This window comes from Canis lupus, chromosome 4 (genome assembly GCF_011100685.1).
Source record: "Canis lupus familiaris isolate Mischka breed German Shepherd chromosome 4, alternate assembly UU_Cfam_GSD_1.0, whole genome shotgun sequence".
In the NCBI taxonomy this organism is placed as follows: Eukaryota; Metazoa; Chordata; class Mammalia; order Carnivora; family Canidae; genus Canis; species Canis lupus.
In genome coordinates this window covers 44,528,845-44,549,290 of record NC_049225.1, presented here as the reverse complement: position 1 = coordinate 44,549,290, position 20,446 = coordinate 44,528,845, and the positions used below count along the sequence as shown (strand labels likewise).

The following is a 20,446-nucleotide window of genomic DNA, read 5'->3' as shown; positions in this document are numbered from 1 at the left end:
TAGTTGGCTTAATGCATGGTACTAGGAGCCAGATTAGCAGGGAGGTTGGTAATTCTTCCTCTGGCTCTTGTCAGCCTCTCAATGAACACAGCCCAGGGTTTCAAAATGATCACTTCCCTACATGGGGCTTTTTCAAAGTCAGTGAAGTTCCCAGAAGGGCGAGGGGTGGTTATGTTTGAGCCAACCATTACAATACTACACGTTTACTGGCAAATATACCAATAGCTTACGTACCAATGCGACAATTCCACTCATTTTGGAGGCCATCTTACTCTCCCTTTGTTACAGAGGAGTATTGCTTAAGCACTTCATATTGATGATTTTAGCTTCTGATTACTACCTGCCACCCCATTCTAAGTTGTATAGTTTCTGTTCTACGTGACATCCTTGTGGCTTGCTTGACATGGGTATTAATATCAAGATCATCAATTTCCCTTCTTAGTACATTTGTCCTCACTTCTGTTGGCACATTTCTCTTTCAGAGTTGACTTGTACACCCAGAGGTGGTCTCTAATCTGCTTGGATACATGCCTCTTTGTATGTCTTGTACTTAGCCCAGTATCTGAGAAGTAGTCAGTATAGTGATTAGATACTTGGGTTCTGGAAGCAATCGGACAAGGCTCTTGATCCAGCTCCACCACATAAATGCTATATGACCTTAGGCAAGTCACTGTATTTTCATGGTCCTCTAATCTGAAAACCGGAAAAATCATAAAGGTATCAAGAGATTACATGGCCAGCAGTAACCACTCAGTAATTTGTAGCTGCTATAAATAACACTAATAAACTAAACTACTTATTAATGCAGAATCATGTTCACCTGAATGGTCAGATATATAAATGTCTGTTAACACCCGTAGTGGCAAAGAGTTGGCCATTTTTATCTAAGGTGACAAATTGAGGTTTCAAAAGATGTAAAGGCCACATGTAGTCCTAAGAGCTGAAAGATTTTATAAAAATCATTATTCCTGTGTGATGTTGTGAATACATCATGGGAGCAGTGAATGCTCAGGATAGAAATCTATTCCTGAAGAATAGCCAGCCAGCAGCAGGGTGAAGGCTGATGGGCTGCCGATGACTCAGATGAGCTCTAGTGTAAGGCAGCGAATCTAATGTCCTTAGGAGAATCTTTTTTGCCTATCTCTTGGTTAAACAGAACCCTCAGATGGTTGTCCTGATTCCCAAATAAATGGAAACGAGGTGTAATGACTGAAGCAATATTCTGAATTCAACTTTATTTGCAATAGATAAAACTATGTGAGGCAGAATAATCTGCAAGGCAGATTTATGCTGAGGTGCCTCTGGAGTTCAGTTAAGTTTAGGAAGTATTAATATGTGGCTTCATTTCCCTGGTTTGACTATGAGTCCATTCCCGTTATCACTTGTTTGGGGAATAGTCTTGCTGTTTCCAAAAATGAATTATGGCAACATTTTCCGAAATGATTAGCTCCTAATGTGGCTATGGAAGGCTGTCGTTTTGCTTGACATCAGTCTTATTTAACTGGTTGGAATTTTAGGTACATGTTTCTGAAATAGGCAATAGCTTCACATTTACATGAGCAATCTTCCGTGGAGTTATAGAGGTGGACTATCCTATAATATTGATCACTAGAGTGTTGCCTCAAAAATTCCAGAAATCTCATCTTTAAGCCGGAGATGAACCAGCCAGAACCATCATGAAGCATCTGCTTCTTAGGGCAAAATGATCACCATCTCTACTTTTCGTCCCGGACCTCATAGGCAGAGAGCAAAGTTTGACGAGGAAGCTGAAGTTCAGGGAGATGCAGGCGGGACTTGGTTCTGCTGGCCAGGACACAGAGCTCAGTCACTACCCAGAACCTAAGGATGGTGCCCAGACTTTCAGTGAATGATTGTGGAATGGCTATTTAAATCTTCTCCTGATGCCACCAATTCAAGCCCACACCGGGTCCATGGCACCTTGCCCTGCTGTCTGGATAAGGGATAATGGGAGTATGACATACATTCCCACTTTTAATATTGACCAGAAATTACCTAGTGCTATAGTAGATGCTTGACAGATATTTGTTGCATGAAGTGAAGTATGAATAAATGACCTACACCACATTGCTTGAGATATTCATTAGTTATTATTAAAGAAAATCTGCCAGCTTTTTGCTATGCGGGCTCCACAGAGTTGTCCACCTGAGAAGCAGCTAGAGTCTACATCAACACCTGCAATTTGGAGCACATGAACTTGTGACTTTGTTTTTCCAGTCCTTAGCAGCTTCATTCATGTGACAGGTCCTTTCCTTGTCTGTAGACATATCAATCACTCACTGAGTACTGATTTCTGCTACTCTGGAAAGGGACTTCCTATTTCACTGAATCCTACCCCACCCCTTGGCCCTTTCTTAGTTCATTTTGCCTACACTAGTTCACTGTGCCTATATAGGCAGCCTGTATTTTAATTAGACCATCACAAATGTATACTCCAAATCTGCAATAAATAATTACAGCTGTGTTTAGGTAGCACAACATGTGGGTAGAAAGATGCAGAAATACCACAAATTGGGTGCTGCATATGTTATCCTGGTTAATCCTCAAACAACCCTGTTATACAGATGAGTGGACAAACCCGGAAAGGGGGAGTGGTTAGCCCAAAGGCACACAGCTAGGAGTTGTCAAAGCTGGGATTCAAAGCCAGGGTGGATAGTTCCACTGTGCAACATGCCTCCTGAGGTTTCAAATCTTCTCAATAAGGGTATACCTGCTCAGGGAGGGTGATGAAGATGGAAACTTTAATTACTTTGTTGCCTTGTTGCCTGTCTCTCAATGACACCCTGTTAAGAATTAGCCCATGTTTGTGGTCCTAGAATGGTTAGCAGGGCCAAGGGGAGCTCAGGTTCAGATCCTTCTTTGTGGGACTGGGAGCCTGGCTCAGACTGCTGTCCTCTTTGACCTGTGAGAGCAGCACAGATCTTTGCTCCTGGGCACCAGCTATATGACTCTCCTGGGAGAGTCACAGAGAAAGTTCCCCACATTGGCCCCAACAGTTTACAAAAGCCACCTTTCCTTTTTATCTCTCTTGAGGCAGTCTTTACATCACTTTTTTTTTTCTTTTTGGTTGTTTTTAAAATTACAGAAGTTCTGCACACCCATTTGAAAGAGGTTTTGTAAGTATATAGAAAAAGCTTTTTTCCCTTGGCCATAAAGAATGTCAGTGTAACAGTTGGCAAATCTGAATCAGATCTATAAATTACAAATAGCATTGTATCAATGTTAATTTTCTGTTTTTGAGAACTGTATGGTAGTTCTGAAAAAAAGTTAATCTTGTTTTTAGGAAAAACACATAGAAATATTGGGAGGTAGCTTAGTCTCAATATTTCAGAAAAAAATAGAATAATAGAACAAATGTGTATTAAATTTATGGAATCTGGGTGAATTCTATGCAGGACTTCCTTGTACTGTATGTTTTAATTTTTCTGTAAATCTGAAATTATTTCAAAATGAAGATTTTATATATAAAAGTAAATATTTGTGATTTGTGAGCAGTAGTGAAAATTTCACTCTGTAAAAGCATAATTCAGTTGCATATCTGGAGAATTTCATTTGAAAGTAGTCACTAGCTTTTAACAGTAATGGTAACTTACATTAAATGAATTTATTAAAAGTGAAATCTCCTTCACTTTCTATTAGTCCCTCTTCCCTCCCACGGACAACATACACACACACACACACACACACACACACACACACACCCTTACACCCTTTGTAACATGTACCCCAACCCCCCGACTTTGTAGAACACAGTAGACTCCAATAGAATTCCCCTGAAGATGTCTGTGGGTTCAAACCGCTCTCATGTAGATAAGGACCCTGAGATGTGGGGGCTAGATTGGCCTCAAACTAGCCAGCTGCTTAGTAGCAAAGAAGAGAGTTCAACCAGAGTTCATTTACACCCCTATTCCTTTCCACAAAAGGTCCACGGTTGCTAAGTACCAGTATTAGGACCCGTGGCTTTTGGTTGTTAGTCTAAGGACCTTTCCACTATATGCCAGCTCTCCTGGTATGCTCATTTATTTATAAGATTTTACACAAAAGATAAATTAAGAGTTGACGCATGATTTTTGAAAATGATCCACAAGGAAGTTTCCTTTAAATAGTAAATTTCCCCATAAAGCTTTTGAGCTTTCGATTTCATTTAGGAAAAAAAAAAAGCCCATTACATGCAACTTTTCAAAGTAAATCTTCCTCAAGGCTCCCATTTTACCTAGTAGTCACAGGGTTTATGTTAAAACACCCCATGAGATAGGCAGGTAAAGCTTGATTCAGTTGAACAAGCATTTATAAATCACTCACAGTTTGCCAGGTACAAAACACAGAGAACCCAAAGATGCATTTTCAGTTTTGCCTGACCTCAGGGAGTACAGTGTCTAGTACAAGAGACTTAGGAAGGCAAGCAAAATCAATCATAGGACCAAACAACAGGTGTCGGACCCTATAGGACACTTAAGTGTAGATGGTGTGAACAATGAGAGAAGGAGCCTATTTGTCTGGTGGTAGGAGTGAAGGTGGGGTGAAAAGAAAAAGAGCACATCATTGTGAAGGTGCAACTGACCTGATCCTTAATTTCAGGGCTACTTGGCAGGTGTATCGATAAAGTAAGCTAATTGATAAAGTGGCTGTACCAGCTTCTGGAAAAGTCCCACCAAAAATCAGTAATGGGAACAGATCCTGACTACCAATTTTACACTTGTTCCCATAGTTAAGTGTATTTCAGAAAAGTTCAACACTCTCTCTAGAATGATGGGTACATAAATACATAAACATATATATATACACATATGCATGTATACATATATACATATCACATATCTATAAAATGTTCTTTTTTCTTTTAGAAAATTATTTCCTCTAAAAAGAAAGCCAGGTGCTTTTCCTTATAGTTTTTCATTTTTTAAATTTAATTAAATGGAACTAACCAGCATTTATTTTGCTATTATTATGTGCTAGGCCGTGTACAAGCCCTGTTTTGTGTAGTTCCATTTGTTGCTCCCCCCTATGAGACACTGTTATCATTTCTGTTTTATATTTTAAAAAAAAAAAAAAAAAGGAGGCCCAGAGAGGCTAAGCAAATTGCTAGAGGTCACACAGCAAAGAAGAACCAGAGACAGAATTTAAACCCAGCCCTGTCTGGCTGCAAAACCTGTACTCATCACCCACAGGTACTACCTCCTTTAGTGGATGGAACGTGAAAAAGGAGCATATGAAACCCTAGAAAGTGTGAATACTGAAAAGGCAGCCTGTACTCACTGGTAGTAGCAACTCATTTACTAAAGGCAGTGTCCTGAAGTTGGGTCTAGTAAAAGAACAGGGATCCCACTACTGTACAAACCAAACCCCTGAGGCTCCTTGTCTGAATCTCTCCAGAGCATCCTCATTTGGCTTGACATTATCAAAATCCGTTTAGGTTTCAACAGTAGATTAGCGGGCTCGTGGGTGCTGATTTCCTGCTGCTATTTCATATCCTGTCATTAACCCAGCAACCCCTGAAAGCCCAACAGACATGAAGGAAAGCCCATCTTATTAAGTTTAAAGATGAATAATTTCTTTAAAATTCTTTTTTATTTTAAATGAATTTCTTTAACCTGTTGCCACACTATGATTGCTGGAGTTACTTTTGGATCCTAAACTATTCTTCCCCAAGGGTCTTTTTTATTACACCCTTTCCTTACTGGGCCCTTTATATTATATCCCTTTCCCCACAAAAGTTCTTAAGGTGGGGGGAAGAGAAAGTCTGCCAACAGCAGCATTTTTAAATACAAATTAGTTTCCAAATTATAATAATTAGAGCTTCTGATTAATGGATAATAACAAGTGTTTTCCCCTGGACATATCATTATTTCAGCAAAATAAACAACACTGTTTAGGCTGAGAGCCTTACAGATAATAATAATAACAATGATAGCTAATTTTTATTTAGGATTTTTGTTGTGCCTACAATTGTATTAAGGGCTTTGCCTGGATTAACTCATTAAATCCTCGTAACAACCCTGTGAAGTAAATAATAGAGCCCCAACTATATAGATGTGGGAACTAAGACACAGAGAGCAAGTGCCAAAGCCAGGATTTGAACCAGGGCAGTCTCTGCCCAGAATCTCTGCTCTTCCATACTGTGTAGTATTCCCCCCCTACAGGGAAGTATTCCATGTGCATTATCCACATAATACATTTGATAAATAAACCATCAAGTCCCATATAAAGGACTTACTAGTATTTTCTTTCTTTCTTAATGATATTATGTGGTAAGAACTTCCAAACTTCTCCTTAGAAGCCTGTTCCTGGTCTTGTTATTGTAGAGATCAAGAGTTTCTTTTTTAAAGTCCAAATCATTGTTTCTCCTGCTTTGTTTTAAGCCCTTGTTGACTTTTCATTTGATCTGCGATTGAGCTAAATAAAATGAATCATTCCTTCTCTCATTTTAAAAAAAAAAAAAAACACGGAGAAAAAAAATAACTTCATACCCTCAAGTCATTTTGTGGTTTTCTTTTATAATTTAGATATGGAAAACCTTCAGAGATCTAAAAAATTTCACCTCTCCATTTTACAGATGGAGAAAGCGGCACCAAGGTCATTTACGAGTCTTGTCTTGATGCAGGGCTAGATAGTAACACACCAGGTCCACTAAGTCAGACAGCTTCACTAACCCTTCACGCCAGCCTTCAGCAATCCCAAGACCTCTCCTGACCATCCAAACCTTTTGCACTGAATTGCAGCCAAATATAGATAAATATTTTCAGAAAAGCCCATCTGTTACAGAATGCAGAAGGGAGCTTAATTCCCATCCTTTGCCCATCAAACTAATGAACTTTTCCAATCCACAGGCCATCAAAGTGATCAATCAAAAAGTGAAGAGACCCCCAGAAATTCTTTCAGAAGTTCCATTTGAACAAATCACAAATGACCATTATAAAGTTAGGCTCTACCTAGGTCTTATTTCCATTTAAGGATCAGGAAAACAAGGCTCCTAGAGATTAATTTGCTTTCTTTGGGCAGCTACTAGTAATTCCTAGCTCTTCCTTAATTCTGTGTTTGCAAATAAAACCACCCTCAAGAGTGTAGAAGGTACTAGCTACTTCAGTGTTATTAAGAAATCCCCTTTTAAAATAGGTATTTCTGCAACTCCTTTTATTAAAGTTCTGAAGGAAGCTGAATGTGGGCAACTAATATTTTCTATATAAGTAATTTCAAGCGCATTGATGTCTTCATGAGTGAAGTGTGATTTCCACATGATACTTAGACCCCTCCTGCTAACTCAAGGAAGGAGTCACCCCCAATAGTAGGTCAGTCTGAGATCAAGTCCTTATTTTCTGTTGTTATTTACTTTGGGCCAATTTTTGTTCACTGTTGCTTCCTTTTTTTTAATTTATGAAAATGTCAGTATATTGGACTTGTTTCTGGCTGGAAAGAATAATTAAAGGCTACACGAATTAAATTTGGTGCCAAATTAATATCACTCCCCTCTCCCTTGCCGATCATTTTACACCCCAGCCATATCCGAGGTTGTTGGAAGCTTTACGTGTACTTGCTAGACTCCAGCTCTTACTGTATTTGATCAGTAACGAGCAATCACAGAAGTTTAGAAAGCATTGTGCCAGTATTTCACATGCCTTAGATTATGAGTTTGTACTTAAAGATGAACTTGCCATGAGTCTAATCTTCATTTTTTTTTAACTCCTGGCATGCAAATAAACAGAAACGTAGAATCAACAACTGTGTACAAATGTCACTAACTTAATGTCACTTCCTGTTTTCCAGTGCCCTGGTCATTGAAAAACAGCAGCATAGACAGTGGTGAAGCAGAAGTTGGTCGACGGGTAACCCAAGAAGTCCCCCCAGGCGTGTTTTGGAGATCACAGATTCACATCAGTCAACCCCAGTTCTTAAAGTTCAACATCTCCCTTGGGAAAGATGCTCTCTTTGGTGTTTACATAAGAAGGGGACTTCCACCATCTCATGCCCAGGTATGACTATGCTCGATATAACTATGACTTTAAAGAAATCACCACTCCCTACCCACTGGGATGGCTATCATTGAAAGCTGGACAATAACAAGTGTTGACAGAGATGTGGGGAAATTGGAACATTGATATATTACCGGTGAGAATGTAAAATAGTGCAGCTACTGTGGAAAAGAGTTTGACAATTCTTTAGAAAGTCAAACAGAATCACTGTGTGACCCAGCAATTCCACTTCTTCTAGGTATATACACACAGAGAACTAAAAGTGTTATTTCTCATAAAAACATATACGTGAATGTTCAGAGCAACATTATTCATAAGAGCCAAAAGGTGGAAACAACCCAAATGTTCATGAACCGATGAATGAATAAACAAAATGGGACCTGTGCAATGAAGTATCATTCAACTATAAAAAGGAATCGAGTGTTGTTGTATGCTACAACGTGGTTGAATCTTGAAAGTATGGTACTAAGCGAAAGAAGCCAGATACAAAAGGCCACATACTGTATGATTCCATTTACTGTCCAGAATAGGCAAACCCAGAGAGACAGAAAGGAGATGACTGATTGTCAGGGTTGGGGAAGAAGAAATTGGGAATGACTACTGGTAGATATGGGGTTTCTTTTAGGGGTGATATAAGTGCTCGGAAATTAGATAGTGGTGACAATTGTACAACATTGGAAATGTATGAAAAACTACTGAATTATAAAATGGCATAATTTGTGTCAAATGAATGGTATCTCAAAAAGAGAGAGAGAGACAGACAGACAGACAGAACATTCCTACCTGGTGAAGTCAGTTTTGCTAGCCCTGGAGGTTAATCCTTGGGCATTTTAATTTCAAATATTCTAGTTATTGGATTAATTTGTTAAAATGCCAGTAGAAGACATCCCAGTGTATCTAAAAAGAGTTGTGTGACATTAACCAAAATTCAGCCATTTCACCGTAATTTCTATTCCTCCCTCTTCTGAGTTCCTTGGGACATCCTTGGCACTATGACAGTGAGATTATCCCCAGTGTTAGGAATGAAGAGATTGGATTAGATTGGATTTCATTGTTTTTCCTCTCATCCATCCTTTAAATTGACCTGATAGAGATTTTATTATATACACACCACTGGGGATAAATTAATACCCACCTGGCGTGGTTTTCTTTTCCAAAAAGAATTGCATATCCTGAGAAAAAACCAAGTAGAGCTTTCCTGCCTCATTTGCTTTCAAATCCAGCAAGTACATAAAGAAGTACATTAGGAAAATACCCCAGTGAAAGAAAAACTTCCTTAACTACCCATTATATCTAGTCAAAGATGACTTTAAAATGTGCTGGAAAGGTATTCATCTAGAAAATTGAATTGAAAGAATTAAAAGCTCTAAACCCATTGGCAAATGCACAGGAGTGAGGCCACCATTTCTTTGTCTTCGGCTCATGGCAGACATTGCTAATTGATGGCTGCACTTTCTCCTCAGTGAGCTCAGCAATCAAATACCTCCTGCAAAACCCTCAAGGCAGCCACTACCAACAGACCAGTGTTGGCTCTCAAAATGAAACTTACTTGCAATCCCATCTTTGCAACCTGAAAGTATCCAAGAATCAATATAAAGGACTAGGGGAGGGCTGTGGGAGTTTTTTGGTTTGTCTTCTGTTTATTTTGTTTTGTTATGTTTTACCAATCACAGGCCATGTTATAGGGACCAATATGCAAAGTAGCAATCAATAAATCTCCATCCATCCATCCAGAAAAATATTTATTGGTTTAGGCACTGATTATACAGAGACAAGTTAACATAGCCCCTGACCAAGCAGAACTCCTGATGCAAAAATTGCATCTGCTCGTCAAAGAGATTCACATCAAGAGAAAGAAAGTCAGCCGAGAGGAGTCCCTGTGGCATTTCTGTAACTTCTGGCCAGGCAGCAGGGTGCTGCTCTGGGAAGTTATGCAGATTGTGAGGTGGCGTCCTTGACCTTCAGGCTCCACTGATTCTACTACAGTACAATGAAGGACTTGCAGTAGTAAAAACTGCTTATTGGCCTTATTCGAGCAAATACGAACATGCCTCTGGGCATAGCTGAGAATAACTTTCCCCTCAGCCAGTTGGATGCAAGGAGCTGGAGGAAAATGCTTCTTCCCTGACACTGTTATCCCCCTTCCCTTGCATGCTCTGAACAACTAGTATCATGGAAAAGCAAATGATCATGGCAAGTCAAGTAGGTAACTCTCTGTAACTGAGTGATAGTGGACAGCAGGCAGAAACATACTCTACCCAGTTTCCCTGCTGTTCTGACATTCAGGACTCAAACCCTCAATGACAATGTCTTTTCTTCTTTTGTGGCTACACCACACTGTCCATCTCCTGCCAGGCTAGTGATTGTTCTAGCGGTCGTCCTCTCAAAATAGCTCCACTCCAGGGACAGCCTCATCACAGTTCAAGGGAAGGGAAATGAATAGGCATGGGCTGCTGTACCGTGAGGGTTTCAGTCCAGCTGCCAATTTGGGAGTTTAGCGTGTGTTAGAGGGTCAAGTAAGCGAGGCACAGTGCAGATGCTTAGAAATGCACAAGACAGGTACAATATAGGGGTGCTTCTTAAAAAAAAAGAAAAAGAGAAAAAACTGACTCCCTGCACATTCTCACATTCAGTCACTGTCATTACATGCATTCATGTCCATTTGATGAGCTACATTTCCTTGAGGAGATGGCGCTTAGCTCCTTGCAGGGATAGGTGACTAACTCACATCTCAACCCTTTATAGAATTTCTCATTTCTATTGGCAGATCCTATCAAGGAACATAAGTTCTATGGGGATTGGCAGTCTAGCCAAGGTGACTCATTTGAGCTGGAGAGAGAGAAAGAGAAAGGGATAGGGAGGGGGGATGACTATGAAATTCTGTTGGCTGTGTTGCATGAAATAGCTATGCTTAAATTTTATTGAGTATCATACTTTGACCAAGAGCCTACAAGGTTTAGTATTCTTGTCCAAGGATATTAAATACAGAGGAGAATCCTTTCTTACCCGCTTTAATTTCTCAAGAATCAGAGTGAGTCCCAGTTGATTTTTTCAATGTGGCTTTTTACAATAATAGAGAGGCAACGTGGCATAGGGGGGATGTCCTGGAATTGGAGAACTCAGAATGGAGGCCCTGCTACATATTAACCAGGAGACCTTAGACCTAGCCCTTCACCTCTTAGTTTCTATCTGTCTACCTGTGTTACCTGGCTCACAATGCTGTTGTAATTACACCACCACAACAAAGGTAGAATGGGAAAACTCTTTGTAAACTAAAGTACAATGTAAAGATATCATATATAATTGTCTTGTGGTACTAAGAAACTCCATGCAGGCCCTAGCAAATACTGCATATAGATGAGCAATGATGTAATTGTGGTTTTTTAAAGTAAAATTAATTTTTTAGTGTTTTTTTCCTTCTTAGGAAAGAACAAGCTATATTTTCATTGTAGAAAAAATTTCAAAACAGAAACAAAATGAAGCAGAAACACCCATAATTTGAAGCAGTCTCCTTTTGGTAAATGTTTACATATGTTTCTGCTATAATAAAATCTATCAGTTGCAGGAGAAAAAAAAAAACCCACTAAGAATCTAAATGGCTTAAAATAACAGAAGCTATTTTTTGTTTGCCAGGGGTGATTTTTGCCCCCAACCCAGATGCATTTGGCAATGTCTGGAGATATTTTTGGTTGTCACACTGGGACAGAGTTGCTACTAGCAGCTAATGGGTCAAGCCTAGGGATGCTGCTAAACACACACAGGACAGCCTACACAACAGAGAATTATCCCTCCCAGATTGTCAGTGTTCCTGGAGTTGGGAAACCCCACATCACATGTTCACATGGATTAAAGAGGACTTGGTGCAATGTCAGGATCACTCAAGGACACAGACCTATAGAACTTCCACTACCAGGAAAATACTAGTTCCCTGTAGCAAAGGAGGGAGAAGGTGGTGAACTGTGGACCAATCCCCTGAATACTTCTACTTGGAAGTGACACATATCTCTTAAGCCCTTGTCTTACAGACCGAAGAAGTCCTATCCTAACCTCAGTGGAGCAGGAAATACAATCTTTTTTTTTAAGATTTTATTTATTTATTTGACACACAGAGAGAGAGAGACAGACAGACAGACAGAGAGACAGAGAGAAAGAGCACAAGCAGGGGGAGTGCCTGGCAGAGGGAGAGGGAGAAGCAGACTCCCTGCTGAGAAGGGAGCCCCATGTGGGGCTCCAACCCAGGAGCCCTGGGATCATGATCTAAGCCAAAGGCAGATGCTTAACAGACTGAGCCACCTAGGTGCCCTGAAATATAATCTTATGTTCACCCTAAGACATGAAATACTAGATAAATCAACGAAAAACCCTACTCACTTACAACAAAATGTTGGGACACCTGTCCTTGTGCCTAGCATTTGTGTACACCCTTAATTCTTTCCTGAAAGTAAACCCTTGAGGACCTACCATGAATTACCATACTGTCCTTCTGCAAGTCCGCACCAGTTACACTCCTTACACTCCTACCTCCCAGCAGTACTGTGGTGTTGCCCATTTTATTTGCCTGAACACTCACATAAACTGAGTTTATCATTGTTTAATATTTGTCCATTTGAAAGGTGGCTATTATATTGTCTTTTAAATGCAGCATTTTGACACCCTGCATTGCAATTTTTAAGACCTAGACAAAAACAAAACAAAGTCAATACAAGCCTTTCTCAACTGACTGATTCAAATTCTTACAGCGATGGTGCGTGAGGAAGCCTAGTGCATCTTCCCAGGTATTTGAAATCGTACAAACTGTGTCAGATTTGCTCAGCCCCAGTTCTAGAAAGGAAACCAATCAGAGTTGAAGCAGTAATAATAATCTGACCTGGCTACAGTGCTAGGCATCAAAGGAAATTTCAGAGGTTGTTGTGAAGTCAGGGTCTTGGGTGGTTAAGGCGGCAAGCAAGTTTGCTTGACAGTTCATCACTGATTGCTACTGATATGTCAAGCCAAGTAAAATCCTTTGTGAGAACAAGTCAATAATCGGCAAATGAGGTACATGATTAACCTGAGACAACAAGATGCACTTACCGCTTGGGAGCCCTGCTGAGACTCACCTTCTCCACAGTCCTGTTTAGCAAATATTAAAAATGCCTATTTCATCACTCAGACTGATGGAGCCATGAGCTCAGTGACTTACAGAGGCAACTTGGAAGCAGAGGGTGAGCTTGCAGCTCTAGCAGGGTCCTTAGAGGGAGATGCTAGGGATTGCACAGCACTAAGATAGGAGCAGTCGCTGTTCACCCCGAGTGCTTTGCACTGAGATATGTCTGTGGGATGGGAAGCAGAACTAGCCACTAGACACATTAAACAATAGAGGACTATTTAAAAGACCACCAATTCCTCCAGGATCACAGGAAATACTTGCGAATCCAGGAGATAGAGCATGTGTGGACCAAGATAAAATGAGCTGAGCACACATTCCTATTTGTCTTCATCAGCAGAATTCCCTTAAATGACATTTTTTAAAGCAAATTTATAGATGGCAATTAGTGATGTTAGCTTTTGCCCCCTTGGGTTTATCCCTTTCCAATTCAGAGCCTTTTCTGAAAACGAACTCTCACTTTTCTTTGTCCCCTTCTCTCTTACCCAAGTATGGAGACGGCACATGGCTTCAATCAGAGATGGGACTGGCCAGGTCCCTGGGACATGGGGACACTGAGTGCTCTGAGCACCCTGCTTCTCTCACCATGCTGCCATCTCTGCACCCTCGCGGTGCCCTCTGACCAGTCAGATGGATCTCCCTGGACTTCACCCTTCCCTGTGGAGCTGTGAACTTCATGCAGCTTGCATAGCACATCACATAATGATTTAACTGCATTTTGGAGGGAAGCATATTTTTACAGGCCCTGTTTTTCAGACCTTTTCTTTCCCAAAGAATTTGAGTTATGGAGAAAGATTTTGTGAAACCAAGGGAGACTTGGTTTCTTCTGTATTGTACTAAAAGTGCTTTTGGAAAGGTCTTTCTCAGGAGACCCCTTGGGATTATCTGGCACATCCTAATAGGAACCAAGCTGCTACTTAAATGAGTAGGTGCCCTACTGGGCAGCCACCAAGCAGAGCTAAAGAGAAATCTCCAGGGACGCTTGAGTTTTACAAGAGAGCTGGTATTGAGGGAAGTGCACGGGAGGACACTGTGGATATTTTTCAAGAAGGGTAATGCTTAAGAACATGGAACTCAGGGAGAAAGACAGAAACAAGGAAGAGAGGGGTGAATTAGAAGGGACAGCACCACGTTGCATATGTAGACTGAACAGACTCTCAGAGGCACTGTAATTCAAGAGTTTGCAAATTTTCTAGGCAAAGACTTTTATCTCCAAGTGAGATCTTATGTAGAACCCCATAAATAAAATAGATAAAAACAGCAATTTTATTAGCATAAAGTATATAGTTCAAATCCATACTTACTGTAATGTTAACCTCGGTATCTGTATGTTTACTATATGTGTATAGAGAGAAAAAACTCCCTACACAGAGAGAGACCCAGGGATAGAGACTAAACTCATGAGGGTGGTCACCTCTCGGTGTAGGTTAGGAGAACAGGACTGAGAATTAGGTTCAAAATGTACTTCCTTTTATCCATAATAAAATATTAACAGTAAAGCAAACTCCCTTCTCACCTCCAGCATACACACACAAAGATTGGAAATAAACATGACAAAATGTTAACATTTACTTCTTTAAGTGGTTCAAATATGGATATTTGTTACCATATTCTTTATACCTTTCTTAAATTTTGTAATGTCTCTCTCTTTAAGAAAAGTGCATTTGTGACAAGCTTGAATCTATATTGAGTAAAATAAGCATTAGGAAGATATATATGCTAACAGTAATCTTATATCACTCTCAAGATTCAATTTATTTATATACTGTGTTTCATTTGCACTGTTTTGAGAAAAATCACAATGAATATATGTACGTAGTTGCAAATCACAGCAGTATTTTCTTTAATCATTTCCTTTACAGGCTCTGACTACTCTTCAATTAAATTGATCCACAAGCTTGAAAGAGGAGCAATAGGAAATAATTGTTTCGAGGCTAAATCACTTAAGATATCTAACAACTATTCACACCCCTTGCCTTAAATACAGAAATAGAGTGGTTGCACCCACCCTAAACTTAAAATTAGCTCTGAAAGTCTCTTCACTAAAATACACACACACGTATATATACACACACGTATATATACACACACGTATAGAGAGAGAGATATAGATACATATAGATATAGATAGCCTTTATGGGACATGGTACATGTTCATTTGAAATTGCACTCCTGATTTCACATTCTGGTACAAACTTATATTTCTGCTCTGCATGGCATCTGGTGGAACAGAATCCACCAATACAGTTGCTTACACAACTTTATCTGAGCAAACACACATCAGTGTGCATTCAAAGAAAGCCGCTCATAGATCGATAAGCTTTCTAATAAATGAGAGTTACAGAAGTTCAAGTCTATGTTCAGAGATATTAGGAAAAGCTTTATTCCAATATATTCACAAAAATTAATGGCTTTTAAAATATTAACTGAAGCCCATTTTAGGTTAAGAGTGTTTCGTAAGAAAAAAAAAAGAGTGTTTCGTAAGGAAGCAAAAGTTGTCGCAAGACAAAAGTATTCATTAATCGTCTGATCACTTATAAAAATGTTCTCCATTCAGAGCTCCCTCCCCATTTAACCCTAGCTATGGTAATAATAGCATTAGCTGGGAGCTCAATGTGCCAGGGACTGTTTCCTGTGAATTATTTTATCCTCATGACAACCCACTGAGGTAGGTACTATGAGAAGTAGTCCCGTTTTTCATGCGAAAGAACAGAGACAGAGTTCAGAGCTGCAAAGCTGCTATGTACAGGGCATAGCGGTCAGACCCTTTTTTTCCTCCTCTCTAGTAGGTGCTCTTTCCCAGGAGCATCCTGCACAAAATATAATGTAAACACCATCACTGATGGAATACACCTAAAACTCCTGCCCCAGATAGGAATTTCATTAAGTCAGTGAAAGTGGTGCCAGAGATCAGCTTTAAAGTGCCAGGGGAAGCCTTGGTAAATGTGCATCTGGCTGAGGTAACACAGCTAAATATGCAGTGGCAAGAAGTAACAAGGTGACAGAATCGACACTTCCAAGAGGACAATTATAATAACGTAAAGAGAGGTCCTAGGACGTTTGACAAAGACGTTCAGTGTGTTTACAGAAATATCCCTTTTGATTGTGTTACACCAGTCAAGCTGAAGTGATGCTGTATTGTTCTCGAGTATTCCATCGATTTGGAGATGCACATAATGCTCATCTTTGACATCTCTGAAACCAGGATGTGTTTTGCAATCGATGAAGCTGAGGGAGACAATGAAATGTTTGCCATCACATTTTTGTGTGTGGAGAAAACTAAATGTGCATTCTAACACTAAGAGTATGGTTGCTAATATAACCTGAATTTTCCTAAGTCTGAGATAAAAATAACTTGTTCATAATTAGAGCTTCATCCTTCAAGGTAAAATCCTAATCGTGTTCCCATTTGTTAAGGGCATTCATTTTAAGTGGCCTTTTATTAATTCCAGATACCTCAGATAATAGATCCTATTGTACATATCAAGTCAGTGTGGGGATTTAAATATAATTTTTAAAATACATAACTATACAAATAAAAATAAAACTTAAGTAAACATTCTGTGGAATGCCAGTGCTGCTGTTCCCAACCCAGACAAGCATGGGCAGAAAAGTATGGACCAGTCCAGACCACCTGGTCTTGAATTTCAACCTCTAGTACTTTGAAGCTGTATGGCCTTGGATAAGTCACTCAGCTTCTTTGTGCTTCCATTGCCTCATCCATAAAATGGAGACAGTAATATTACACATTGTTAGCATTGTGAGACTTAAATGAGGTGATCTTTATAAGGCACTTGGAACTGTGTTGGCACATAGAAATGATATAAGCTACTATTACTGTGTTTTTCAAAGCATCTGTAACACAAGCCCCTAAACAAACAGTACAAAACAAATTTCAGTTTTTTAAAACGATAACCATTACTTGTGTTTTTCTCATTATAGAAGCAATATATGGTGATGCTAGGAAAAATAGAAAACAACACTTTTTAGTATATTTTCCAGACAGTTTTCCATTCACATATAGCAATCATTTTTACAAATACAGGATTATACCATGCATGCAGGTTTTACCTTGATTCTTTGCATAAAGATAGGTAGAGAACCTCTTTCTAAATCTGAATATTCTTCCATAAACTCATTTCAAATGCCTCAAAAGTAGTCCATTCTAAAGATTAAATTTTTTTAACCAATCTCCTTTTTTCAGCATTATAATCCTACTACAGTAAACATCTTTGCAGGTTTATGTTCATGTATTTTTTTAATAATTTCCTTACGATGAATTCTTAAGAGTGGAATTGGTAGCACAAAGGATTTACAATATGTCAAACTTTTATAACAATAATAATAAGCATAAGAATAGCTGACATTGACTGCTTACCATGAGCCTGGCCCAACTCCTAATGGCCCTCAGAGGTAGGTGCCTTTACTGCCACTGGCTTAGGGATTAGAGAGTGGAGATTCAGAGAGCTGAAGTAACTTGCCCAAGGTCACACTGCTGCCTGGTAAAAGACTGAGACCATGCCCTGAGAGACGCTGTCCAGTGCCTGTGATTCTGTTCCTCTTCAGTGCTTGGGAAGCCATTTAGTGACTGGACACATTCCCAGATCATTCCCCCTCTTCAGGGATATATTTGATTTATTTTCACAACTAGCCCACATAAGACCCTCCCATTGATCTTAGGAGGGCAAGGAGCCAAATGTGACATTTTTGGTAAGCCATTGGCTAAAGACCATGAGATGGGAATGTGCAATAAATAAGAACTCCCATCAGCAAGGCACTGAGAGCTAAACCTCTATTTTTCTGGCCTTGTGCGAGAGGTTCTGCGCCTATTGGAATAGCCTTGAGATGTTCATCAATTTCACTGAACTTGACCTCTTCACTGTGGCTCACTTGGTCTCCAGAGCAATACCTTCTGCCCTTCTCCAGGGTTGGATTGAAAGGCAGCATGATAAGGGCATGAGCATGTGGGAAGACAAAGTATGAAATCAATCCATCCATGCATTCAACAAATGTTCATTGAATGTCTATAAAGGGGATACAGAGATGAAAGGTACTGGCCCTACTTTAAGAGATGGGAACCTGACAAGTTAAGTGACAAAGGCAGCATGATGTAGGGAGGGCCATGAGAGACAGAACCAGGTTCAAGACAACTGACATTCTCGAATTGACCTGCTCTGGGTATGAATCTTATTTCTGCTATGTAGTAGCTGAATGTTTATGGCCAACTCTCTCTAGATTCAGTTTCACCATCCATGAAATGAGGACTATACCTCATCAGGTTGTTGTGAGTATAAATGAGATAATGCCTAGCAAATAGTAAGCACCCTGTGGAGATCAATCAGTCAATCAATCTGATTGGTCTTACAAACCTTACAGCTCACTCACAGGTAACTTAGCAACCAGCAGACTCTACAGGAAGACTGGAAAGGCCTCTGGCCAAAAGCAGCATGGGTGCACAGACTGAGTTTTATTTAGATGGTCCTCCTCAAGCCCCTAATCTGGATTGCAAAGATCAGGGTCTTCCAACTCGAGCAAGTGATTCCTGTCCCATCTCAATCATTTTGTAAATCTGTAAGGTGGCAGGGGATTGGGATACTTCTCCTGGAGCACAATGCACACTACATCCAGCCATATTCAGTCCAAGTACAGCTCTCCATGGGATGGAATAGGGTGGACAACGTGCCTCCTGCTACCACTTCTCTTTTCTCTGTTTCCTGAAGCCGACGCCATATAACATTTATAAAATTTGTGCTTGCCCCTCATATAATAAACTAATTAAATGTTAGCTATAATGATTATCAAATAGTTGGGTACAAGAGGTTTAAAAGCATAAAAGTAGGTCACCAAATGTAACCTGTGTGGGATTTTAGGGTATTTTCCTAGAGGAGATGTTAAGCAAGCAGAGTCTCAGAAGACGAGTTAAGCAGATAAAGAAAGAGAAAAGAGAGGAGAAGATCTTTTCAAGCAGAGGATAATGAAGATACCCCTTGTTATGTGCAATGTCTTGAAGCTTCATATGACCAAAAGTTGTGCTTTTCTTTAGCCATCACTCACCGAGTGTATAGCTTTTCCTATGAGCAGTGGCTCTTACAAGACCAGGGGTAGCCAAGGAAGATCACCCTTCTGGAAGTTTAGAGCCTGTGACCTTGTGTTGAGTTAGCCATGTACACAGCCCCAGCTAGAAATACATGTTAAATCAAAGGAAGAAGTGGCCCCACACCACAAAGCTCTGAGTCATCCTTGTGAGTGGGAAAAGGTACTGAAGGAAGGGCTTGAGAAGAGATCAGGATTTAGAGTTTTCAACTGTTTCTCCTTCTTCTCAAAAATGTCATGTGAAATGGTTAACAATTTCCCAGGGAGATCTTGTCTTCAGATAGATCCATCATTGTGCCAAAGGCAGGCCATAACACTGGAATCCACATTAACTGAGCACCTATTATGTGCCATGTATCAGGGGCTACAGCAGTGAACAAGGCAGAGCTGGCCCTCCCCCTGTGTGGCTAGTGGGCACTGGTATTAAGACCACCCACTCCCAAGAATTCCCAGGAAGGGCCAACCACCAGGGAGTGCATGGTCCCTGCCTTGTCCCGGCCTCATAGTTTCAGGTTTTTCTTTGTTTCCCTTGGAAACCCACTATGGAAGAACTAGATGCCTGGGTGGCTCACTGGTTGGGCATCTGCCTTTGGCTCAGTTCATGAACCTAGGGTCCTGGGATTGAGTCCGGCATCAGGCTCCACACAGGGAGCCTTCTTCTCCCTCTGCCTATGTCTCTGCTGATCTTTCTGTGTCTCTCATGAATAAATAAATAAAATCTTAAAAAAAAAAAAAAAGAGCTGCAGGGGGAGTCAGGCCAAGCTGCTCACCATGTTACCCTTTAGTAGTGGTAATTAATCCATTTCTATTCATTTGTTATACCCCTATTGCATCCTTCAATACCAGAGACATTCAAAACTTGAAACTTAAAAACCACAATTTTAGGCTTGAGACATGAAGGAGAGGGAAATTGGCAGAACCCATAATCTACTCATCTTCAGCCAGCAAACCGCCAAAGCCACTGCCAAGCCAAAAGGGCCCTCATAGGAACCAGGCACAGTGAACACACCAAGAGAGAATTTCCCTCCTCACTCCCTCCACTCCAATGTTCTGGCCCTCTTGCTCTCCCTCAGTCATGCCAAACTCACTGTCTCAGAGCATTTGGATGGGCTGTTCTCACTTCCTGGAATGTTCCTCCCCCAGGTAATCACATGGCTCCTTCCTTCCTTTTGTCAGGCCTCTGCCCAAATGCCATGCCCTCAGCCCTCTCCTAACAACGGAG

At 40.3% G+C, this 20,446-nt stretch overlaps 1 protein-coding gene across 10 annotated transcripts in view; it reads left to right on the top strand.

The window, feature by feature from the left end:
• TENM2 (teneurin transmembrane protein 2) overlaps positions 1 to 20,446 on the top strand; it is a 644,816-nt gene that overhangs the window by 440,122 nt on the left and 184,248 nt on the right. For all 10 annotated transcript variants that reach the window (XM_038534811.1, XM_038534806.1, XM_038534815.1 and 7 more), the window contains one exon: positions 7,780 to 7,985. In XM_038534811.1, the coding sequence (XP_038390739.1) occupies positions 7,780 to 7,985 (206 nt within the window). The remainder of the gene's footprint in view (positions 1 to 7,779; positions 7,986 to 20,446) is intronic.